Source organism: Vigna radiata, chromosome 7 (assembly GCF_000741045.1).
Source record: "Vigna radiata var. radiata cultivar VC1973A chromosome 7, Vradiata_ver6, whole genome shotgun sequence".
NCBI lineage: Eukaryota > Viridiplantae > Streptophyta > Magnoliopsida > Fabales > Fabaceae > Vigna > Vigna radiata.
In genome coordinates this window covers 53,979,316-54,006,723 of record NC_028357.1, presented here as the reverse complement: position 1 = coordinate 54,006,723, position 27,408 = coordinate 53,979,316, and the positions used below count along the sequence as shown (strand labels likewise).

Below are 27,408 nucleotides of genomic sequence, written 5' to 3'. Positions count from 1 at the left end.
AATTAATAAAACCAAACAAAAATCAAAACTAAATTATTATTTTATCATTAATAATTTTATTGTAAATATAATTATATTTTTTATTAGAAAAAACATTTTAATTAATTATGCTTTAACTGTTTTTCTGTTATAATAGATCATTGTTACTATTATAAAGTTTGAAATAACTATTTGATATATCTTGTTTTAAATTAAAGATAATGTGTAGTGAAGATGGTGAAGCATGAAACAAACAAAAAGTGTTTAACAAGTAAAGATGTTGTAATATTAAATATGGAGACAAACCATAATAACAAGTAAAAAGCACTGTGCCCAGAACTGAAAATGAAAATGAACAAACTCTTGTTTGCCTGGAGAACAAATAAAAAAGACATTTACAATACTAGAGAACATCTAAAGGACCTTTTTTATCCTTTCACTACAAAAAGATAAACAATGTTGGTTCTCTATGGCGTAATTCCAGTGTTTAGCAAAGTGTGTTTCCAACTAGTCCAGTGATAATACTCCATCGATCACCAGTAGTCCAGACTGATTCAAAATAACAATATCATGTGAGAAATATCCGCAATTAAAAAGAGAATTGCATAGCTTTTGTTTAGTATGAAAAAATTTACCCTTCGAGGGTTCTTCAATCCAAGGGCCATTCATCACATTCAATATACTACATGCCTCACTATATTGCAGATCTGGTAACAATTTTGGGGTAAGTAAGAAACACCTGCATCGGATTAAAGATAGTTTATTAATTTCACACCAATAAATTTGGGAACAACATAATTGCGAATGACCCACCTGCGAAGGTCAATCTTAATTGTTTATTGTACATGTGTGATAATAATGTCAACTATAGAAATTTGAATGTTATAAGATACTTATTTTCACATCAAATAATATTGGATGTTCAGTGAAGTATTTAAGTGTGTGGTTAATAGTTTGGTTTTGAGGGTGCGTTGATAATTCTAAATTTGTATTGGAGCGTCCCAAATTGTGATAGGATATGGAAGGTTTATGGTAGAAGGAAAGAATAAAAGGAAGCGGTGGAAAAGGTTATCAGATAATATAAGAATAAAGGAAGCAGTGAACAAAAGAAGGGATGGAAAAATAAGTGGAGGCAGTGCTGTCAGTTGCGAGTTGGTCTATATAATTAGACCAATCAGTTCCTTGGAGGGGAGGATGATAATTTTGTAAATTGAACTTTAGCTCTTTGTGAAGGGGAAACCCTTGGAAGAGAGAGTACTCTCCTATTTTGTGTTCTTTCCCGTCTTTTCAATAAAAAATATTACTCTTCTATCTCTTTTCAATTCTAGGTTCCTAACAAACTGCCTATCTTAATTCTTGAAATACGGTTTATATATATGTTGATCAAGTGAAGTATCGTAGAGTAGAAGTCACAGAGATGTCAACTCTCAAGGACAACGATATGATAGGAACTTTGGAATTGTGGGATATCCAAATCCCACTCTCGCAAGTTTGGCTAGTGGGAGTTTACGCTTATTTTCTAAGTGATAATGTACACACTACACGCTACAAGCAACGCAACATGGTAATTGCATGATGGTGGAACTTGAAAATCTTGCATGTCTAGCTTAGTGTATATAGGAAACTCACGACCTTCACAATCAGGAGATCCGAATATTAATGAAATTTGGCTTCTCTATTGTGTGATCTTCCCTTAGGTTCTTGAGTGACAATTCACATGATAACTCCCATTATTCTGTCAAGAAGAATTTTTGGGGTCAAATTTTTTAATTTCAAACTGATTGGAGATTATCCTTTTCTTGCCTATAAATACAGAAAGTACGGTCACATTTAGCAGTGTTTATCAGCCGATATAACAGAGATACACATTAATAATATCCCTTGCCTTTCCCTTTTATTCAAGATTATTTTGAAAACAGAAAAACAATCTGACTCACAGAAATAATGTATAACTGACCATAGGAAAATAGAGATGAAGTGATAATCTTAGAACTCACTGGGGGGTATTGGGCTTGCTTGCTGCTCTCACTAATTGCTGGAACATCTTCCTTTCATTTATTGGATCCATCCCTGAGAAAAACACAGTCAAAGACCGTCTTTAGAGAGCTGGTATAAATCTGGAAAGAATTTTCTTCAAACAGTAACAACCTTGGTTGATCTCATCAACAACTCTAAATGGGCAGTTTGTCAGATCTTGAAGGGAAACAAGATAAACAATAGTTGAAACTGATCGCTCCTAGAAAATCAAACCCCAAGATTAATTAAGAGAGGAAAAGATAGGATGAATGTAATAAGAAATAAATTCTTTGTAATACCCCTCCAGATTGATGATGGGCACTCAAAACTTTAAGCTGTCCATTTTCTCTGCGAGTGATAATATAAAACAGAGATACTCTGTTAGTAGGAGTAAAAATAAGAGAGGCTGAGAGGTGATGGCCATTTAAACTAAACAATAAGAAAAATAATGAATTTTTAGCACATTTTGGATAAGTCCAAATAAGTCAGGGTTCCATCTTAATATTGAAGATGACTGGAATCCAGGAGTCATATAAAATGACCATAAAATTGAACAGTGATCACCTGAGTGGTACAAAACAGTAACAGTTTCAGAACGGAAGTTACCTGAATTTAACTTTTATCAGTATTCCAAATTGATCAAAATCTTTATCATGCTCATCTGAGAACACATGAAACATGTCAGGATAAAAGGTTAAGAAAAACCCAAGTTAATATAAAACACCGTCTAACAGACCTAGCGAAACTTCTCCAGCAACGGCCATCTCTTGGAAATTGAAACTGAAGGTTTCATTTATTTTTGCCACTAGGTTTCTCAATGTAGGAAGCCATTTTCCCTGCAGAAAAAAAAAAACATAAAGTTGATTTTTTCTCTTGATAATATCCCTAAGTCAACAGGACATGGGTTGTATTGTATATGTCCATACAACAGTTCAACAAGAAAAAAAAGAATACTTGAACACTTATGAGAAGAACACTGATTCCGTTCAAATTGATATTAAACCAGTACAAAAGAGTATATATAAGGCCTCTATCACCCTAGAATAATGATTACAAAATCTCCTACCGGATCCTAAAGCATCTTCATTGTCATAATTACAGTTACAATGATTGAGAATATCTCCTCCAACTACACCTCTCTCAATTTGGTGAATTAATATCTATCATTACCAGCATGGGAGTGAGACCACAATGTCTTATGGGAAGAACCTTCACAAACAAACCTGCCAGCTGAAGTCTCATGAGCCTACAAGTATCTCAGTCACTAGCACGATATTGGACCTTCTTTCCAAAGACGACTTTAGGGATTTGTTGTCACCCCACTCGTATGACCCTACTGTTGAAGTTCTAGGCTCATCCAACAGTATTTTACAACTCCCCTTCCAGGCTTCCATTTCTCCTATTTTGTTTCTTTTGTTGCATGCTACAACCCCATGGCTACTACTACATCCTCTTCACATCCCACAGCATATCCCCTCTTGTCTCCAATATTCCCCTATCAATTGAAAATTTTGATGGCATGGCACCAATTATAGCACATTGGCTTAAGAAATTAGGTTATGGATCACCAAAGTGGGACACTAGGCCATCTCACTTCTAGTCTTGAATTCGTTTAGCTAGCAAACCATGATAATTAAAATAAGGTTAACACTCATATTTGTAGTATTGGACAATCTACTACTCTCCACCCTTCACAAAACGTTGTTTCCTTCCACATATGAAACTTGTGAATCAATTTGAAATCAGGCATGACACTTTTATACCAGTAATATCCAACTATTATATGGTGTAAGTAAAAGACCGAATTACTTTTCTAGTCACACAATACCTTGAAGGCTTTATGGCAGCTATGCTAGGCATGTTTATGGAACCATCCATGAATTCAATGAGTTTCCACCTTCCTGCTACTATCCCCACTCAGGCTAAAGACCGAATTAGAGAGTCAAAGTACCTTATTCACAAGTTTGGGTTTGTATGGATTGCACAAGAATATTATGGTACCTAGGACCAAATTTTGGGTGCCCTAGTGACTTCAACATTGACATCTATACGAATACATTGCCCATGTTTCTTAGAGAAATTCTTTTAAATGCTCTTGCACAGGGTCATCTAGCTCCAAGAGCCATTATAAGTGTGACTATTGTCACCATCCTGGTAAGACCATTGACTAGTGCAACAGCTTCAATTTACCACATTAGTAAATCTACTGACTGTGTTAAATATAGTAAAACTAAGTATATGATTAATTTTCCTTGTGTAAAAAATACACATAGGGTAACGTATTTATAATAATGAGAATGTGGACTAAGTCCAAATACAAATGAATTTGTAAAAATAATATAGGAATTGTTTTCCTAATTAACATAAAACACAAGTGCATATAAATCATATGTACCAAGCTTATTACAATTATAATCAATTTTCGATCCCGGTAAAGACTTAGTAAAAATATCGACTAATTGATCAGTCTTGATGTCTCCGGATACAATTTTCACTCGAATGAAATAACTATTAATCTCAATGTGTTTAGTTTCAAGATACCAAATCAGGAAAAGCCTATTTCAGATCTTGAGCAATATAGAAGATTGACTGGGAAATTAAATTACCTTACAATTACTCGTCTTGACATTTCCTTTGTAGCCGGTGTGGTTAGTCAATTTCTAATTCACCATGTGTAGATCATTGGAATGTAGTCATTCATATATTAAAATACATTAAAGGATCTCCTGAAAATTTTTTGTTATATGGTCATAGTAACCATATTAAAGTTGTCGGCTATTCATATACTAACTTGGTAAGATCTCCTTCTAATAAAAGATTTACGTCAAGATATTGTGTTTCCATTGAAAGTAACTTGATTTCTTGAAAGAGCAAGAAACAAACTATTGTAACAAGATCTAGTGCAAATGGAAAATATAGAATTATGGCCTCAAACACTTGTGAACTTGTTTGACTTAAACAATTACTTAAAGAGTTGCAATTTGGAGATGTAACTCAAATGACACTTATATCTGACAATGTTGTCTTCATATTAACTCTAATCCTTGTTTTTCATGAAGGTACCAAACACATTGTGATTGACTGTAATTTTATTTGAAAAAAAAAATTATACCTGCAGACATCAACAGAATATTAACTCAAGTGATCAATTAGCAGATATTTTCATCAAGTTTTTACAAAGACCTAAAATTGATTATATTTGTAACAAGTTTAGTACGTATAATTTATATGCATCAAATTGAGGAGTGTTAGATGTAACAAGCTTAGGCCCATCTCTATATTTTTCTATGTATAAAATGCATAACCCCATGTGCTCAAAACACATTAGGGATTCATCTTATGTCTTGCTCTTTTATTTCAACAATTAAGAAGAATAGTTTGAATTAGTTTACACTATAGTATAGATTAAGATCTAACTAAGATCAAATTCAATTTTAGAGCTCTCTATCTATGTTCTTTAATTTTATTTTTCCTTGTATCCGCACAGTTATCTCCTAATTCAAACTTTTATATATCTCCCAAATTTTTAGGATGCAATTTAAAATAATTTATTTCTCATCAAATAACAGCTGCAGCTTTGAGGATATTTAATTTATAACTTCGTATTAGAGCCTAGTCAAGTGGTGTGGAGTTCAATCCGTACTTCACTTGTGCATCAAATAAAGATTCAATTGATTTACACTATCCACTCGTCAACCCCCAAGTGCTATTGTGTCAAGGAATACGTTCAGATTTAATATATTTCATTTAACTAAATGTTTCAGCATAGTAGGTTAATGAACCTCTACATCATACCATTCTAGTTGAGAAAGAAAGCTGATACTTAACTGACCTTAATGTCATTTAACTCAGCCAAACACCGTGTAGATTCCTGTCTGTCTGCTTCCAGTTTTGCTGCAAGATCTTCTATCTATAAAGTAACTGTAAATATAGATGACACATACAAATAACCCAAATAAAATAAGATAATAAAAAGACTACCTGCCATTGACGATCTTTATATTGTTCCAATATGTTATGATTGACAAAGAGAATTGAATTGGCTTGAGCGGTGGTATCCTGGATAGCTGCCTCCAGTTCCTCAATTGTAGTAGGCATCTAGATTAAAAAACCCAATTCTTGTGAGTCTCCACTCACCTATTTATACAAACTGCCTAAAAAGCATTTCACCTAATCAATCTCAGTGATAATGGGAAGACAAAACATAACCAAATTCTGATAATTACAATTGTTAATTGTGTTATTCGTAAGTACCAGAGATGTTCATATAAAACATTCAGTTAATCGACTGGATGTTAGTTTTTTTGTTTCTGTTATGTTTGTGTAACCTGTTTAGAAGACTTGAGCCTACATTTGCTCTGCTTGTATTCTTTTCCGACATAAGTGAAATAATATTCAGTTCAGTTTTTGTGAAGCCTTTCTTTGTCTTTTCTTCGTATCAATTTTCTGATGGTAAGAAAGAAACATATTTGAGATTGATTGTCACTTTAACAGAGTAACTAACTGATATGTCTACTAAGTCTCTTAAAGGGTGTTGTGCTAATGACATTTCTAACAAGTTTGTCTCATAATGCAAATGCTAAAACCAGTTTTTCCAAATTACAAGCGTGGAATATCATATATGTTAAAATTGTGGTTTATTATTATTTGTTGTGCAACTTTTATAAAGCTGTTCTTTTTGGGTGTATCTAGCTTAAGCGGTTAAGTGCGTTGACATATTGACCAAGGTTTTACCTTCAGCAAATTATGATGAGAGGTGTTAAATTCTGATTTGAAAATAATTCAGAATATGATATTGTTGAAAATTAAGGAAAGAAATCATAATCAAAAGATTTTATATAATCACAACTAATGAGATCTGATTCGTGCTCCTAATAATAGAATTTGATGGAATTAGAATCTGTCTTTCCTTCATATTAGCTACAGAAGTTATAGCAAAAGCTATTTTCCTAATTTTTAAGCCAGATATGTGTACAAAATTATTTCCTTTTTCTATACCACCTGATTATAGTAGTTTTGTATCAGTGGAATATATTCACTATTTCCTGATACAAATTAGAATTTTAGTGAGTGTGAAATTGAAAAACCAAAAAATAATTTCCAAATGTGAAAATTCTATTCGTTAGCATCTGATATGAGATGGCTCATATTTATATCTATGATAAAAGACTCGAAGAATAGTCAGAAGTATCATATTAGGTGTTCTGACTCACCACAGTTACCACAGAAAGATAACTACAATGACTTAGACAAGGATAAGTGCTAGACTAGAGAAATTATTAATTACACAACCCTAGTAAAAACAGAACCGTGTTATCTGGCTAACATAGCTAGATGAAAAAATTGTTTCGCAGGTGATATAGATTTACCTGAGTTACATCATGTTAATAATATTTTTGCCAGAGACCTATTATCATTTTCAATAATGGAAAGCGATGCTTTTGCATTCATATACGGCCTTTTAACATGCAGGAAGTGTCATTTTCAAGATGATGTTACGGATTGCAACAAAAAGTATCAAAACAAGAGATGAAATGCATCCTGAACTTTTTTCAAACACAAACCTCGAGAAATTCCTTCTTTAGCTCAGGTGTAAGCTGAGCAATTGATTTAGCATACTTCAAGGAATCTGTAAGCTTCTGTCTACAGTTCTCAGATTCTTTCTTACCTGAAGAACAAATAAATTCTACAAATAAGCCACATTTGCTCGTTGCAGAACAAATAAATTCTACAAATAAGCCACATTTGCTCGTTGCAGAGTATAAAAACTAAAAACTCTATTTGCAGCAGGCAGAATATAGAAAATAAAACCACAACAGTTTCTCACAGTTTTCGAAGTGCAATGATGCTTGCACAGCAACATTCTCATGCTGCTTCAAGTTGGCATCCATTTCTCCAGTCTAAAAAAAGAAGTAAACATGAGAGAAAAAGAGAATCAGAATCAGAGAGAAAATGAATGTAAAACACAAAAAGAATTGACGCAAGATTCCACACAAAAAATAGTAGCCAGGGTTGGGATGCACATGGAAGGTCACTTTGAGAAGAGCCCAAGTCCCACATCAGTTTGAAATAATACCAATACACAGTATAGCTTACAAACCTCACATTTTAAGCCGATGTTAAATCTAATCCCCCATTTTAAGAATCCATATATCATTATTATGCTTCTTGTAGATCTCTTACTTTCTTTGGTTTGAATTATTGTTGTCAAATTATATTTTATGAGAATGCTAGACTACTTGATATCCCCCTTTCGGATATTTATCAAAGCATCTCTCTTGATTGAAAAATTCTATAACGTCCAACTTTTCTGACAATAGCATGATAGGGATATCTCGGGACTACAGTTTCTTTCAGTCATACTGAAGAGTTACACTCTCCTTTCATTCTCAATAAATTCTGTCTTTCTCAAAAATACAAATAAAAAACTTGGGTTATTTAAAATTTAGAACTAACAAATAATAGCTATTAAGTTTCACTACAAGATGATAATTCATTGCTTGAACTTCTAAGAGGTAATATTGGTGGCCAAAGAATAACAAGTTTAAATGTAACAAATAGAAGCTATTTCTACATAGATCATGCCTGTTACGTTAAGTGGCATAACAGTTATTTGATTACCTTTGCATCAAACTCAATAAAAGCCATACGTTGTTCAATAAAAGTTCGTCTGTAACTCACAGCTTCAACAAGAAGATCCTGTCAAAAACAGAATGGAGAACAACAGCGTAAAAGGCCATATTATACACCAGGGAGGGGGAAAGATTAACAAAGCAAATTGCAGAAAAAAGAAACAAAAATAGAATACATTTATTGAAGCAAACATGCACTAAGCCTTCAAATAACATCTTATAAACCAGCGAAAGAATAGAGATTAATTACCTTAATTTCCATTGCATTACGAAAACGCTGAATGTTATACTTGGAAGCCTGATGAACAAGCTTTGCTATCTCAGTATCTAAATCATCCCGTTCCTCCATCACTTTTAATAACCCTTTCCTCTGATCTGCAGGTCAAAACAAGATATTCATTTAGAATACCGAAGTCAAATGTTAATCAGGACAGCTTTCAAATCTTTTAACACAGTATATTCTACTCACCAATACGGCTAATGAGTGTTTGACGTTTTTTACGCTCATTCTGTACTGTAATACTAATGCCTTCCTGAAAAATAAAGAATAAAAAATATTTCATACTTAGTGACAAATTCAGTTTAGGTTAAACTCAAAACTCAAATCACCCACAAGTCCCTACATCAAAAGCCCCAGAACAGAGAATTCAGTACTTTCAAGTCAAAATATAAACTTCCAGAAGCATACCCACTCCTTACGAAGATTAGCAGCTTGATTCACTAAGCTTCTTTCTTCATCTTGAAACTTTTTAACACATTCCTCCAAATTAGCAACGACTTCTTCAAGCTCCTTTTGCTGAGAACGCAGCTTTTCAATTTCACCAACATTCAAATCTAAAAAATACAACAAAAGGGAATTAGGTGGCAACAAAAACAATCAGTAGAAACTAGGCTTCATACATATGTTGATTCTATGCAGTATAAGAGTAGCATACTATTCAATAAAAGTTGTGGGCGTTCCACTTGTTCAACGACTGTAGAGACATGATTTCCATATCTAGACTTGGACCAACGGTAGTGATTTTCAGGTGTCCACAAATTTACAATTCCTAATCTTGGTACCTCATCAGCGTTCTGGTCAGTTTCTTTGGATCCGATATACTGAAACATGCAATTAGCAAAAAAAAAGCATGCATAAATAGTATAACCAAATTATATAAACAAACATATACAAACACATTAGCTTATGGAAGAAAAAATAGAGGCATACTGAATGATCTAGATTAAACTGGCTAATCAAAACCTCCTTCACGGCAATAGGAGCATCAAAAATTTGATCCAGCCGAGAGTATATGCCAAGAGCACGTTTCTGTTTAGATAATAAAATAACAAAATACAGAGATATTTAGATTGATCAAATGCAAATTGATAAAAAAAAACATACCCCAAACCAGACTCACATCTTCGGAAATTTCAAAAGGCTCTCTTTGGTGGCCACCATCACCTGTATAATTTAAAACTGGTACATCAAAGAACTGCAGGTGCTTCACCAAAAGATCTCGATCACCAGAATCTTGTGTTATGAAGGACTGTATTTGAGAAAAGAAAAAAGAAAAAGTAACCAACAGCAGAGATAATAAAGATGATTAACTTAACACCAAACCAAAAGAAAGAAGGATAAAAATGATCAGCACCGACAAGCAAAATTTATCAACTTTACCGGTGAAAAAGAAATTGAAAAAAGGGATACACAAAGAAAAAAGATATCACTGCACAATGTTGTCTACACATTCAACACCAGATAAGCAAGTTAAAAAATGGATTGCAGAACTTAAAACAAATATACGATAAAATATTAAAAAAAAAACTAAATATAGAATTTTGACATTCAAGTTGAACAAAATTCACCAGGTGATTTTTGCTAGTAGAAAGTAGAGAACCTTGTATTTCAATTAGATATCTATGATTACCTTCCAAGTGTAGTGAGCCACTTGACCCTCTAGATATGCGGCATGAACTTTATTTGATACATTCACCTGAGATTTCACTCAACAATTTAACTGACTAAACAAGCAGCCCAAAAATCCAAAACAGCATGAATTTTTTAACCAATGTACCTCTACTAAGACTGGGCCATAAACCTCCTTATTGAATTCATGTTGATGTTCTTGGACCCATTTATAAGCTTCAAAAATTTTTTCAGCCCCTGACCTTTGCAATACATGCAAACACTTCGTACTTTTATTATCCATTTCCATCAACCTGCCCATTAAACAATATAGGGATATTTCAAATATAACCTGCATCAGTATCCAACACAAAATTGCACTTTACTTTTAACATAACTTCTACCTCTCTTTATTTTGCATCATGAATGACTTCTTGCGCTTTATTTCATTCTCTGCTTGTGACTTGTTCTGCCTCACTTGATTAGCAGCATAATCCAATTCACCGATTTCGGCTTTTAGTCTTTGCTGGAGGGGAAAAAATCACTTTTCCATAAGAGAGCAAGTACCAAACAAAAACACAATTTGTTTTTTGTAGTGTACAACATAAGATAAAGTTCTTAAAAAATATTCAGTCAAATGCAACAGAACATGGATTCTCCCAATGAAATACATCTTAATTAATGCGGGAGAAGGTTCTAATGGTTGTGCACCTAACCAATGCATCTTATAAGAATAGAGAAGATGTAATTAAGGAAGTTTGCAACTGCATTTATGGTAATGCATTGCCATTTAATTTTGTAAGGAGTCATGTTTTTATCCAAATATTGAAGGTTTTTGGAGAGTATGGCAAAGGTTTGAAGCCCCCTTCTTATCATGAGGTAAGGTTTCCTATATGAAAAAAGTTGTGGATAATGTTGAATAATGTCTAGAAAAGTATAAGACTGATTGGGAAAAATGGGGATGCAATTGATATGTGATGGTTGGACGGATGGGAAAGGAAGATCAATCACTAATTTTCTTGTTAACAGTGCAAGTGGGACTGTTTTTTTTTTTTTTTTTAAATATATTGATACTAGTCAAGTAGTTACAGATGGAGCTTCTCACCTTGTGGCAGCTGGGAGAATGTTAACGGAAAAGAGAACCAAATTATTTTGGTCCCCTTGTGCAGCACATAGTCTTGACCTAGTGCTTGAGGATATTGGAAAGCTTCCAGTATTTTACAATATCATTAGCAATGCAAAGAAAATCACCACTTACAAATATAGGCACACATGGGTTCTGAATTTGTATAGAAAGTACTCTAATGGAAGGAATTAGCAAGACCAACTGTCACACGTTTTTCTATTTCTTATCTTACATTAAATTGTATTAAGCAACAAAAAGAATGCTCTTAGATCATTGTTTGCTTAAGAGGAATGGGCTACTAGTCCACGTGCTACTAAAAGTGAGAGTAAGCAAGTGATGAATCTAGTGTTGAGTGATGACAAATTTTGGAGATCAATCACCTATTGTTTAAAATGTGTGATTCCACTTGTAAAAGTGTTGAGGCTGGTAGATGGTGATGCAAAACCAGATATTTATGAAGCAATGGATAGAGCCAAGCAGCAAATTGCAGAAAATTTCCAAAAGATAAAGACAAGGTATAAAAAAGTGTGGAAAGTTATTGACACTGGGCAGAATTTACAACTACATAGGCCTCTCCATGTAGCAGCCTATTATCTCAATCCTAGGTAAGCTAATTACACCTAAATTTGACCTACCTAGTAGCATTATCTTCTTTGTTCTCATCAAATTATTTTTTATTGTCTTAGATATCACTAGGACAAAAATTTCAATCCGCATAGGGAGGTGTTGATTGGTTTATAAGAAACATTCGAAATAATGGTTTTGGATGTATGCACAAGAGTTACAATTGATCAACAACTTGAAAAGTTCAAGGGAACATGGCAATAGCTACTAGAAACAAGAAACAACCCAGTAATGAAATTACTCACATTACCATTTTTATATGAGGAGAGTTATGGAGGAGAAGGTAAAGAGTTGCAAAAGATAGCCATGAAAACTTTGAGCCTCATATGTAGTGCAATAGGGTGTAAAAGGAATCGAAGCACATTTGACCAAGTCCGTACTAAGAGAAGAAATAAATTGGAACAACAAAGATTAAATACTCTTGTCTATGTAAAATACAATCTTCAACTTGAGTTAAGACAAAAGAGTAGAGAAGAGAATGGGGAAACTTATGATCCTATATGTTTGTTGGACATTGAATCGGATGATGAATGGATCACTGAAAAAGAAAATCCCTTTTTGCCTATTGATTCCTCATGGATGGATGTACATGAGTGTTTTTTATTTTCAAAAGGGAGCTCCAAGCAGAAAAAGGAAGGGAGGCAATTATTTCTATTCACAACTAGTAGAAGTTAAAACTTGAATGTTCAACAAACTAGAATTAAACTTTATTTGTTTTTCTTTTGCTAATATAGGTCCTAAAAACTTAAATGCCAAGACCAATAGAAAAGGAAAATCCATAGTAGGAGATGAGGAAGCAATCGAAGACATTAATGAAGGGAAAGAACTTTCAATAGAAGACGAAGATGACTTGAGTGATGTAAATCTTGGAGAGGATGAGGATGAAATGTGAATGATTAGAATAGAATGTTTTTTTAAGGTTGTTTAGGATACAAGCAACAACCGTAAATATTTGTATGGCTATAATTATGCAAATAGCAGCAGCGACAACACTTATTTTTTGGATGGCTATAATGCAGAAATAGTTTAGTAGCATATAACCATAATTAAAGGAATCTTATGCAACAATCACATTGTTTTTTGAAGGCTATGTTGCTGATAATGTGAAACTGTGTGATAAATACACATAGATCCAACCACTCTATTTGACTGAGGTTGTTTTGTTATGAATTTTCTTTGCATATTTATATATCTTATATATTTAAGTATATGTCACATTCTTTTAATGTTTGTATAATGTTTATGAATAGTACGGTTCATGATACATATGTTCACGATTCAAAATTTAAGCTCTCCGATACGTGATTCAACGACCATTATTACAACAAATAGGTTGTGGTTGATTTTTCCCCAATCAATCTTGCTCAAACCTCTACCTCCACAGAGTCGCTGCGGATTCCAACAAATAGGTGCTGATTAATTTGATGCATATGAGAAGATTTCGCTTCAAATGATTATCCTTTGGATCTTGAGGAAAGTATCCTCTTGCAATGGCGATTCTTTCAGTCGAGGAAGAGATGATGGTTGCCCTTCTTTTCAATTTCAAGTATACACACATAATAACTCCGGATTTCATAATAAGAAGATATCTTGCTAACCCAACAAACTATGTGGTATAATAGAATAACACTTGGCTAACTAACTCTGACTATGTGCTATAATGCTCAATCCACAAATGACAACCCAAATTCTCCTCTCACCTACCCTTCTTCCCCTATTTACATCTAGCTAACACCTCAACTAACTAACTAATATTCTAAATATCTGAACTAACTTCTCCTTTTCCTTATATCCTAGAAACCTCCTTCATTGATTGGGAATTGCAACCTAAATTGGAAGACATCTTTGCTATTTAGCGTATTATCAATTGCACATGATAGAGGCACCATAGAATATAATCGTTATAGTGCTTCACAACCAGCTATTGCTGCCCTTAACCCCATAGCACCACAACTTCCTTCCATGGCTGCAGTGTATTAAATTAGAGCTATTGCTTTAGTGGCCACAAATCCCATTTTGACACTAAATTTTTCATATAATAACTCTGTTGATATTGGAGTGCCAGTCAAGTGGGCAAACCTAACCAGTTGTGACAACTCCTAGGAATCCTTTTAAGTTTTTGATAAAACATTTTTTCCTTTCCATTCAGGATAAAGTTAATGTATATGGAATGGTATCATAGGTGTCTAATAGCTATTATCTTATAAATAGAGGGTTCCACAAATAGTTAGGTTAAGGAGTTACGAAAACGGTATAATTCCATTGGAATTCTTGGATGCCATGAACTTTGATCTAAAATAATAGTTCTAGGATCAATCTTGCCCATTTTATTATTCCTATTTTCCTTGTATACAAGTTGAGTCTTTCACAAGCTATATATGATTGATGTACATGGATGTCCACACAAGATACAAAAGTATTGTATACAAGAAAATATTTGTGTCTCAATAATTAAGGAAAATAAATTAGAAAAAGGTGATTTTTATATACACAAAGAAGGTCACTAAAAGTAAAAATCGTTTAAGTTGATCTTTACATGTACAAAGGTCACTAAAAGCATCACTGGACAAAGCATATACATTGTTGCTAGCCCTGTATAAAAGAGAGGAGACTTTGATAGACTTTGGAGGAAATTGTCAAGAGGAATCATATAGAGATCAGTATCTCCCAAGGATTTGATCTTTGACCAAGTCCATTAGCTGTGTGATCCATGTAGCCAACCTCACTACAAGAAAAAGACTTTGGTTTTTTATGGGCTTCATATAAGTTTGTATTAATCGATAGGAGATTTATGTTGTCAAAGGAGAGAAAACAACTGTACTCATATGTTCTAGTGTTTATGTCCAATATCACCTTCATATAGCTTCAACTCTACAAAATGTCACTACGTTTTTGCCATGTGTAACCATCAATGATACCAGTAGAACCACCAACACATGCATGTAGTAAACTACTATCATCACATCGGTAAAATAACCCTATTATTTTACACCACACCAATGGTTGGAGATCCCACATCAGCAAGAAATATAACAAAATTACACTATATAAATAGATGTATACCTCACCTTATAAGTAGATTACATCACATCGATAAAATTACACTACAAGTAGAACCACCAACACATGCATGTAGTAAACTACTATCGTCACATCGATAAAATAACCCTGTTATTTTACACCACACCAATGGTTGGAGATCCCACATCGGCAAGAAATATAACAAAATTACACTATATAAATAGGTGTATACTTCACCTTACAAGCCGGTCTTATAGAATTGAGTTAGACTTTAAGTTCACTTTTTAAGATGACATTAGAGCTTATCCTAGTGAGATTTGTTGGGCCTATAATACAATTCATTCTGGGAAGGTACCAAATTCCCTACAAATATCTAATCTCAGGCATGAGAATGTTTAGACCTCGGCATAAAGAGGTGTGTTAAAGATTCCACATCGTTTAGGGTCATAATCAAATGATGCAAGCTCACCTTACAAGTTGGATTTATAGGATTAATCTAAGCTTAAAGTCCCCTTTCTAGGACCAATTAAAACTAGCAATGCATTGTCGCAGCACAATGAGTCAAGGTGGATGTCAACATTGTTGAGATACAAAAATAAGATATTAAACTTTGGTCACGCAGGCCTTCATCTTGAAACACATAACAACAAAAGGCACTTGATGACTTTAGCATAGTATTTCTAGTGATGACGCAATTTTAAAACTATTACACAATCATGTGAATAATAAAATAAGGACATATGAATACTTACAAGCTCATCCTTGGGAGGTACATAAGAGGGTAAGTTTTCAAGTTCATCTTCAGCAATAGCAAGTTCCTCCCTTGCTTTTACAAGTTTTTGTTGTCGTGTTTCTTCTTGTCTCCTCAATTCTTCCATTTCTTTGTATTTTCCTTGTAATTCCACATCCTACAAAGTAATAACAATGAACTAAAATCACACACAACTCTAACTTATCATACAGGGTACAGGATAAATCCACAAGCATAGAACCAAATCAATTATCAAGTCTTTCATTTGTCACAGTTCCTTAAAACACCACAGGTCAAGAAAATCCATGAATGAAAAGAAATAAATGAGTTTTACATATTGCTAAATTATAAAATAAAAGGTACAACACATAAAGGTTACCAATTTATGCTCCTCCTCCATAAGCTCAATTCTCTTCTTTGCATTCTCATTTACAATGCGACTAACCCTTTTGCATTTTGCATCTAATGAAGCTTTCTCTTCTTTTTGTTTCCTGCAATTAATGAAAAATTGCAATTTCTTATATTAGATCTTTACAACAAAGAGTAGGTAAGGCTGCAACAAATTGACATGTTCATCAATAGAAACCCACTACAAGTATTAAATGGTCGGTAAGGCTACTAAAACCACCTAGTCAAACAAGACTAGGCCATTATATTTGCAATACATCAGTAGATCTCTTAGGACATCCCCTACCACAGCCTAATATTGCAGGTACCATGATCACAAGACAACTAAATCTAATCACACAAAAAGTCAGCCTTAAAACACTTTCAGAATTAGGAATAATCTATTCCTAATAAAACTCTTAATTGTAAAGCCCACATGACTAGAAATTTAGGATATTAATCATATAGTTTGTTCTTATTTTAATTCTCGACACTTGAAATTCTAACACACACACACTCATATATATATATATATATATATATATATATATATATATATATATATATATATATATATATGTGTGTGTGTGTGTGTGTGTGTGTGTGTGTGTGTGTGTGTGTGTGTGTGTTCTCTTTTTATAGTTTGCAATGCTTCTACCATAACCCATTATGACATCAGAAATAAAGGATTTTTGAGTTACCAATTACAATGATAGAATTGGTTAAATCTATACAGGATTGTGGTAATAATAGTCAATTTATTGATGAAGATGATAGCCAAACGGGAACAAAAAAACAAAGAGGCAAAATACAGAAGAAGAAAGAGTACAAATCATTAGGATTTCAAAAACCTAGCCTCTCCAAACCAATAGTATTACTAGGCTTCATCCTACTTAGATCTATTTAATGGGATGTCTATGGCCAAGATTCATAGATTTTTCCGACTTGTACCCATAATTATCAAACTTGCAAGTTAATTCATTAACTCGAACGAGTTTACGTTTCCACTTATGGCTTCTTAGTCAACTTAGAAGCAAAATCATTTTTCATGTGGAATCGGTAGACTCGATTGCAAAATCGATTAAGTCATATGAACTCACAAGTTCAGAAGTGTTTTTCCTAGTTCGATGGACAAATTTTTTTAATCAAAACGAAGTCATAGGGAGAAGACAAACGCACTAGATTACGGCTCCCCGTGTTTAAGCCCTTTCTTCTCATGCATTACCCTCTCTCATCTCCCCCTCACATCAAATTAGTGCTTCAGTTTTGCGATTCACCCTCTCTAACGCGGCCTCTCGTGCTCATTGTCAACAACATGGTTGCCATTGTTGTCGATCATCACCGTTGCCTCGATTGTCGTTGGCTAGGTCATCCTTGCCTCACACATTGTTTGCACTTGCCCCTCTGCACGTGTTCCTCCTTCTACACTAAGTTTTACTTTATATTATAACATTTTTAAAACCAGTGTTATAACTTATAAGTTATAACTTATTCAACCCTCTGCAGACGTTCCCTTTTAGCAAGCAACATTGTTAGTTAGCTTTTAATTTTTAAAAGCAATGTTTGTGTATTTATAAATTACAATATATTTTTTAATTTTCTAGTGAAAAACTAATATAATTAGACAAAATGTCGAGGAATAGTTCTATTTATGTTTTATAGCATTATTAGACTTAGACACATGTGCAGCTTTATCTGAAAAACCATGCGAAGAATAGCATTTTTCTTGTGTATGGCCGATTCTCTTACAATATGAGCATTGAGGACACCTACTTCGACCACCACATCCTCTTTGATTGCTTCGACCTCCTCCTCTTCCTCGTGGTGCCAACATTACTGATGTTTCAAAAACTCAGTTGAATTTTCATCTTTTACCAATGTAAGCACCTGAAGAAGTCTAGTAACTAAGTTGTCTATTGAAGGAATTTGTTCATAAGCTAAAACTTGGTCATGTACATGATCAAAATTCAAGTGTAGACTTCTTAGAATTAGAACCATGTAAAACTTATCAAGTTTTTTTGTTGATATCTTCTAATGAATCAGCCACAATAAAACTCTTCAACTTTTCTACTGCAACCTGAGCATTTCCTATATGAGAGATGATATCATCATTAATTTGTTTGAGCGAGGCTACTCTTTAAGTTGCATCAAAGAGACATTGAATGTCATTAGCAAAAATGTCTTGTGCCTTTTTCAATAAAGAGAAGCATGTCTTATAAGGTCTCATAATTTCTAAGACCTCTTACCCAACAGATTGCCATAAAACACCACATAACTAAAAATATAGTTTTTCCCATTGAGGTATGTCTTCATCTAGAAGAGTAGAGACATCTTGTTCAAGATGATTATGATATCCTTGATAAGAAACCCTAACTCCACAAAAGTGGACCAAGATAAATAATTTTTCCAGTTGAGCTTTGCAATGGTAATAGTAGGAGTAGCAAATAAAGAGGAAGGTAGCAAATAAAGAGGAAGTCATTCCAATAGGAAAAGTCACTCCTAAAGAACCTTAGCTTTGAGAAGAAAACCCTAGGATTCCAAAAAACCCTAGCTTGAAGGGGAAAACCCTAGGTGAAAGCTATGACCATCAAAACAGAAGGACAAGGACAAAAACAAGTCCGAGAGGCTCTGGCGAGACAAAAGACGAGGGTGCAATGCGATTCCAACACAAGGAAGGTGGCGTGTGGAGAACATGCTCTTGACCACACTGGCAGAAGACGATGTGTGGTGGCAGATTCAGAGGTGACAACCACCAGGAATGGGTTGCACTCCTCAAAGGCAGACCTATAACAAACAATGAAGATGAACCAAAAAAGATGTTCTAGCTCTTGATACCAACTTGAACTTTAACGAAGTAAAACCGTGAATGTTTTCTTACATTGTTATAGTTTTACTACTGTATATATACAGTACAAAGGGTCAAGGCACTCCCTTAACCCTAACCCTAAAGTTGGGTTCCCACACATGAATGAATAATAATAAAATAAAATCATTACCTTTCAACTGCACTCAAGTCCTGCGCAGTGGACCAAGGTATGAACTTGTTTTTACATTACTCCTAGAACTAGAGTATCTAAAAATCTAAGATACATTTTTTCCTAGACTAGAGCTTGCACAAATATAAGATTCGAAACTTGGGAGAACCACACCACAAAAGCTAGTAACCATAATTAGAGAGACCAAGGCCTAAAGATCCCACACACGAATCCCATACTTCAAATGTGGGACTCAAGTCTACAGCAATTGGATTCTAATAATATTAATATTATATTATATTTTGTGAAAAAAGATATATAAGTACGGGATTGTATATTCACTACATTTTAGTCCCACATTTAGGAAATAATGTTTGAGCTTCTAAAAAAGAACAAGACACTTTCTTTCCTTGGCAGGAGTTTCTGTAAATTTAAAATAGCCAACTCTTTTGCATCTGTGTATCAAGAAAGACCACCATTATAAGACTATAATCAAAACTGAAGAAGAGCCCCAATATCAAGCCATGCTAAAATATAAGCAACCTTCTTATCCAGCAACTCAAAATACTAAGAATAAGATCAGAAATTAAAACAGGGAAGTATAGAAGTAAGAAAGACCACCATACATGATAGGTTCTTTAAGATCATTTAGTAACTTTGCAGCTTCCTCCAATGCCTTTGCTGCATCATTCTCACGCTCCTTAACCTCCCGGTATTCTGCCTGCTTCATATCATACTTCAGCCATGGCAACTTCTTTTTCATTGATTCAGCCTGCATAAAAAGATATAGCCACAATTTTTTCAAAAAATTTTCATCAGGGATAGTTTCATGTCATGAGTATCATAAAACCACCAAAAAAAGAAAGAAAAGATGAGCTAAGCATATCAGAAATAAAGAATAACAAATGACACAATGTTTGGCACATATGTGACCCTCTAAAACCTTGGCAAGAAGTTCATCTCTTTGACGAACACGCTCAACATCTGTCTCTAATTCAGCATTTCGTTCCTTCAACTGTTTTAAGGTTCCTTCATTTCTCTCCAGAGACTGAAAATGAATTAGTGAAGTGACCCTCAAGTGTACAAGAAACAAAAATTTTGGAGATCATCAAAACCATTCTTAAGAAAGGGTTACCCTACCAACTCAATATGTTTCAATGAACGGCTTTTATCAACTAGTGTTCGGTGTTGCTCTGGGAGTTGTGGGTCACCAACAGCCTTTTCCGTCTCTTCCAGAAGTTGAATAGGAGTTAACTTGGCAAACTCACAGACCCTGTCTTGTGGTAAAAACTACATAAGCCAGGGGATTAGCAATCAGTTAGGTATGAGAAAAGGAAAAACAGAGTATTAGCACAAGTCAAAACCTAAATTTGAATTTGACCATAACAATTATAAGTAGATAAATAAAGCAACCAAGGGAGTGTACGCTATTACAAGATAAAAAGAAAAATGCACATAATTACACGGACAACTGGGATAAAAGGGATGATGAAACCATTATCTTTATTAAGAAATTGAAAATAATTCAGAACTGGATTTGGAGAGAAAGGCCATGAAGTGGAAAATTTCACAATAAACATTCTCTAATTTAACTTTTCAAATAAAAGAAATGAAAATAAACTAAATCTCCTAACCTTTTATTACTTTTATAAACATCATTAAACTTTCCTAATTCAAAGTTCAAAATTTTACCCTCCTTTCTCAACCCCTCCAACACCCAACTGCAACAAAACCTAAGGGGATGACAACAGGGTGGGTGTGGATTTGACTATACGTACCCCTAATGAAAAATCTCACACTCACTCCTATCCCTGATTCTCAATGGGTATGAAATTTGTGTCCCATTCTTATCATCAAACGCAAGTTAATTCTTAAACTCCTATAAGTTTACCATTCTAGATAGCAAACAAAAATTAACTTGTATTCAAAATCTTTTAAGTATACTTGGGAAAACTCTTTAAACTCATGGTAAGCTCGCATAAACTCTGGAATTATGAAACAAGTTAATAAGTTGTTTGAAAGCAAATGTAAATTTTGTCTGATGACAATTTATGAGATTCAAATTATTTGTAAAAATTAACTCCGTTTTAATTGTTTTCACCTTAAGAAATTATGATTTTGTATATGATTTAGTCATCTATGTAGTTAAATTATACTTAGCACCAATGTACTATCTCATCTTATCATTGTGTTTGTTACATGTCAAAATATTGAATTATTGTTTGTATTCAGAGTATTATGTTATGTTTGTCATTAATAGATTTTTTAATATTACTTTTTATATTAGGTAAGCTTTTGAGTTTAATCAACGTATTGAGTTTATGAAATTTTTCCTGGTGTATATAAACTCTCGATTTTGACAACCTTGAAAAAGATACCCTTTTCTTCGCTTTAATGCCAAATAACAAGCAAGAATATAATTGCATAAATCTTATGATAAGGTACCAAATAACAATTTTATAAATGCCAAGTAAATTATACAAAAGAGTAAACAATTAATAGAGGGACGAGTATAGGAATGGAGTAATGGCATGAATATGCATATACTCATCCTTGTCCTTGATCAAAAAAGTCAAGTATTACCCATACCAATACCCATGTCAGGTGGGTTAATCTGGGTAAATCTAGGCATTCCATGTCAAAATCAGGATGGATTCAGATCCCATCCTGTTGTAATTAGAGAAAATATCTTCTTAATTAAAAGAGATATCTATAAAATCTTCCTAATTAGAGAAAATAGATGTGTAATCTTCTAGATTATTTTGTTTCCCTATTTTAGAAGATAAGATTGTTACAAATAGAGCAAAGGAGAATGTAATTGATATGATTGAGAATAATAAAATCATTCTTATTTTCAACTCCATATGTTACAATAGAAGGAGAACGAAAGATTAGTTTAAGATTGTTAGAATATTGATTGGTTAGTTAATTAGTTAGAGGGATAAAATATAAATGGGGGAACATGGATAGGAAATTTTCATATTTATTGTTGTTGTAAATTCAATATTGGCTCTTTGAGAAAGGAGAGATCATTATGCAGGGGAGACCATTGGAAGAGAGTTCTCTCCTATTTCTTTTTCTTTTCACCCTATTCACTAAAAACCACTTCACTTATGTGTTTTATAGGCAAAGATGGCAAAAATCAGAACCAAAGCTAATACCATGCAATTTAGAAGAAAGTGATATCTATTATGCTTGATTGGTCAGAAATATGTGTCTTATAGGCAAAGATGGCTATAGAATAAATACTAGTGATCCTAATGACAAAATATAAATAAGTAAAAGACAAAAGATAATCAAATTGGATTAAAATAAAATAATCTTTATCTTAACTACATAAATCTTCTAGAATAAAGATAATAAAATCATATTAGATTCGAATACTCTTGTTTTCATCTTAACTACTTAAACATCCTAGAATCCTTACTTTAAACTAAAATTTAATAAGAAGTACATATAGAGTTGTCAACACAGTCATATGCTTACCTGGGTCAAATTATTGACTTGTATGTTAAACCTTTGAATGGTTTCAGCCACATCCTTTTTAGATACCACACTTCCTGAAATTAACACATTGACAGACTGCAAAATTAATCAAGGAAACACTTTTTAAAACTCTCTTAAATACTAAAAATTGCTGCATTTTATTTGCCACTCGTTGAGAAATTTATTTTTTTCCTTTCAAGATGGATAGGAATTCCTGGCACATAAAATTCAGATATAGGGGAATAGTGCAACGTTTAAGTTTAGAAGGAAGATTAAAGAGGAATATGTATATAATTTAAGAGAAAGAATTTCTCGGAAAATAAATGGAGATATAGAGGAAACCTTCGAGGTTTAACTCCTAAGAAGGCAGATTTGTAAGAAATATATAAAAAACTTAAGACCAAGACACCCCAAAAAGATGCAGATGTTCCAGTACAGTCACATTAACATATTGCTCAGTGCCCCAAAAATTTGAAATCATTACCTTCATATATCATAACAAATAAACAAAAACTAATGTTGGATAGAAGGAATAGCCAAGACCCTATGCTCATAAAAAACACAGAAGATGTTGATCCAAAAAAGGATTACCACTTTGAAGAGCAGAAATAAATTTCATCCTTTTCAAGGACTATAAAGTTACACTTGTCCAAAAATGAATCAAATCAACCTCATATCTTGTAATATAAATCTATGAAGAGGTCGTGTTAGAACCATTCATACGAAAAGAAAGTTTTATTAATTCAGTAGATGGTTTTAAAAGGAAGCTAAGTAACTTTGGGTAAAAATATAAATGAAATTAATAAACACAATACTAAGCAGCCATCAGAGATTTTATATTAAAACCAGAAACCAAATTTTGTTGTCAATTTTAGCTGTCCTCAATGCGGTATCAACTAGGAGACATAACAATTACAGTCAAAATAATAATGGCATTCAGTACACTTAGACGTCTAGAGTATTTTAACCCACCATTGAGCAACCATTCAGACTTGTTATTAGTACTAATTTTCCGCATAACGCTAATGTGTTCATTTCTATGGTCCCCTCTCAAGGTGATCTTAATGTAGCCAGATTCTTCTCCACGCTTCACATATGCCCCAATACTTGTAGCACGCCCAAGCAACTGTAATAAACAAATCATGACACATTGCAATTGAAAAATAACAATCCTAAGAATCTGATCAAGAGCAGAAAAACTCAAACCAACCTGGGGCTCTCCACACAGGCCAAGAGCAATAGCACATACAAGCGAACTCTTACCAGAGCCATTGGGTCCAATTACAAGATTCAGTCGAGGCCCAGGTTTGCATTTTAAATAGTCAAACGTCATGAAATTACAAAGCTCGATCTCAAGAATATTTCCCGGCATATAATCATCGTCCCCCCTGAAACAACGTTTCAATCATCAGCTCCATAATCAAATCCCTTTCATCTATTTCAAAAGGGTGAGGGAGGGAATACGCATTATTTCAAAAGTTGAGAGTAAAAAACTGATTTTAGTTTCCTCAATGCCATAGAGTAAGTATATAATGAAGTACGGAAATCAAAAGTTCCCAGTGGCGATTCAGTTCTTGCTCTGCATCTTTATAATTCCAACAACAACAAAACATAAATCATGAGAGAAGAACAAAACTTACAACAACTGAAATTGCTAGGAAGCAAATAGATAACACAAAGACAAGCAACAGCGTTTACAAACCTAGTTATTTTGGGGCGCTTAGGGGCCCGTGAGTCTGACATTCGTTGTGCTCCTGCGAAGTGAAAATCTCCGAAACAAAATCCCTGAGATTGCGAGAGTTATTGATTAGGGCTGCGACTTCAAAGATAATTTGTGAGAAGGAAAGAACATTTGGCGCCAATTAATGCCTACTTGCTTTATGTCAGTAATAAAAATAACCAATCAAAAGGGCTTGAGTTTGGTACCATAGAAGTTATTATTAATCATTTTGTTTGAACTGTTTATTATGTTATTGTTATTTGTGGGATATTTATGAAATAGAAAATGATCCTTCCTACGTACAAATTTTTTACATTTATTTAACTTTTCTTTATTTTTATTTTATTTGTTTTTAAAATATAAAATTTTATTATTTTATAAATATTTTAATTTTATAATGTATGTTAAATAAATGAAAATGTATATTTTTTACGAAATACTTATTCATTTTTTCGATAGGAAGATAACAACAAATATTTTTTATTCTATTTTTAAAAAAATTAAATACAATTTTTTCAAATATAAATATAAACAAAAAAATAATTTTTAATTTAAGTCAAGTTATTAACGTAGATAAATTTGATTTTTCTAAAAATCAAATTCAAATTATCATGTCCAAATATAAAATTTTTAAAAATTCAGATCTTATAACATAAGTTAAATCTTATAGTTTAAAAAAAAATAAGGATATATAAATTAAATTTTAAATTATTCCTCGATTATTAATATTTTTGTCATTAATAACTTTATTTTCATCACTTAAATTTAAAATTTTAAAATATATAAATAAAAGTCACTTATAATTATTATCAGATAATTAATATATGTGAATCCGATACAATAATACATATATCCGCTCTCGTATTTAAATACGCATATTAATATCTATTTACTTTTACAAATTTTACTGAGAGATATCATAAGTACGAATATTTTATCTCATCACTAATAGGAAATGAACTATAATAGTGAAAGAAATTTGGAGATTTAAAGATTATAAAAATAAAAATAATTGTTAAATGAATAATATATATTATGCTATAACTTTTTTAAATATTCAATATTACTGGGTTAGAGAAATACCAAAAAAAAAAGTGTTTGAAATATGAAATCTTCCTTAACACCATGGTTAATAAGTCTTAAGAATAGGAAGAACTACTATTATTTTAATATCATTCTATCGTATCACGTCTATTTTAGTATCATTTCATTTTCATATCCTATAGCACTTTAACTATCCACATAATGGATTTTGAAAACATCTTTTCAGAAATAACGTTTGATAATTGAAGACAATATTAATGACAAATTTATCAAATTAATTCCAAATTACCAGCATGAACTCATGAAGAAGGGCAAGATCAGTGTTTCAATGACTATTTTCTTTGTTTTTTTTTTCTTTTTTTGTTGATTTTAAATGTAGGTTAAAAGCTCTTTTTAGTCTCAATTTTGGTTCAGAAAATTCGTTTTGGTCCCTGAGTTGAATTTGTGTTCAATTTCGTCCCAAAGAACGAATTTAATGTTCAATTTGGTCCTTTTCCTTAACAGCGTTAAAATTGTTAACGGCAAGGTGTCCAGCTCTGCAACTGCTATGTGAGGTGTCAGTTTTTTGCTGACTGGGCATCCTTTCTAGCCGTTACAAATTTTTAAATTAAATTTCTTAATCAGATTTTTGATTTTGGGAATAAATTGAAGAGAGTGGATTCTAATGATTTCCCAATCTTTTTCCCTTTGTTAACGAGCCATGTCTGCTTCCCATTCTTCTTCATCTTCTTGGAATACCTTGGGTCGTTGTACTTCTCATCATTCCCCTTGGGGTGGTTCAATGGGGTCAGGGGTAATCCCCATTTGCAANTGTGGTGAGATGGCAGTAGTAAAAATGGCTAGAACTCCAAAGAATGCGGGAAGATATTTTTGGGGTTGTCGAAACTACANGGTAATGTGAATATAAANCCTACATTTTTGTTGATTAATTAACACTCTGTTTGACATTTTTCTTGTTGATNAATAATANAGTGAAGNTGGTAATGGCATGTGTTGCAACTATTTCAAGTGGTGCAGTAAAGAAAATGATGACGAAAGGGATGTTATTATTGGGAGGCAAAGGGGGAAGATTTATGATCTGGAAAACGCACTCAAAGCTTCGAAGAAAAAAATCCAATTATTAGTAGCAGTGACTGGTTTTCTTAGTGTAATTAACATAGTTATGTTTTGTGTATTTTGGTTGAAGTGACGATGTTTGTAGAGGTGGTCCCAGTGTGGTTGAACGTACTGATTTAAGGTCAATGGAGTTGAAATGTTGTGATGTTTAGGTTATGGCTATATTTGTTGTAGTAAATGATGAAATTTTATACATTAAGTAATTGTTCAATTTAGTCCCAGTTTATGTTTATTAGTTATAAATTTGGTCCCTATGTTGACTACTGATGTGTTGTTAAAGCAATAAAACACAACATGATTGAAATTGTACAAAGCATTAAAATCATAACTTTGCATAAACAGAACCAATGTAATCATTACATTGACCAATTCCAACAAATTAANTGCTTAATGTTTGACATCAAAAGAAATTTAAAGCANATCCAAAACATATCCTGTGGCTAATGTTTACCACACAACTGACCAAATCCAAATAAACAAAAGTACAACAATTTTAGAACATTATAAAGGACGTTGTCTTCTAATGGGTAACTTGTCGGGCCTGATTGGTGGGGGTTCAGATTGTTGTGTCATTTCCTCAGCAGGTGGTTGGGATGGTTGTGTAATTTCCTCAGTTGGTTGTTGGGGTGGTGGTTGGGATGGT

General features: G+C 33.1%; 1 protein-coding gene across 2 annotated transcripts; it reads right to left on the bottom strand.

Moving 5' to 3' along the window:
• Window positions 1-290: 290 nt before the first annotated feature.
• On the bottom strand, window positions 291-24,788 carry LOC106769164 (structural maintenance of chromosomes protein 5). Of its 2 annotated transcripts, none has more exons than XM_014654663.2 (30): window positions 24,588-24,788; window positions 24,096-24,273; window positions 23,858-24,011; window positions 22,886-22,959; window positions 20,540-20,689; window positions 20,343-20,447; window positions 20,026-20,171; window positions 16,417-16,528; window positions 16,039-16,194; window positions 10,920-11,041; window positions 10,685-10,829; window positions 10,538-10,603; window positions 10,028-10,156; window positions 9,838-9,936; window positions 9,563-9,728; window positions 9,316-9,461; window positions 9,097-9,160; window positions 8,878-9,002; window positions 8,617-8,694; window positions 7,823-7,895; window positions 7,560-7,663; window positions 5,977-6,093; window positions 5,828-5,905; window positions 2,732-2,831; window positions 2,602-2,656; window positions 2,295-2,343; window positions 2,128-2,215; window positions 1,977-2,049; window positions 615-718; window positions 291-528 (listed from the first exon to the last, which is right to left on the bottom strand). In XM_014654663.2, exons 1-30 carry the CDS (start codon window positions 24,626-24,628, stop codon window positions 467-469), a joined length of 3,159 nt encoding a protein of 1,052 aa, XP_014510149.1. In that variant the 5' UTR covers window positions 24,629-24,788; the 3' UTR covers window positions 291-466. The 2 variants fall into 2 exon arrangements, with proteins under 2 accessions (XP_014510149.1, XP_014510150.1); XM_014654664.2 differs by having other exon boundaries at window positions 9,871-9,936.
• Window positions 24,789-27,408: the final 2,620 nt, after the last annotated feature.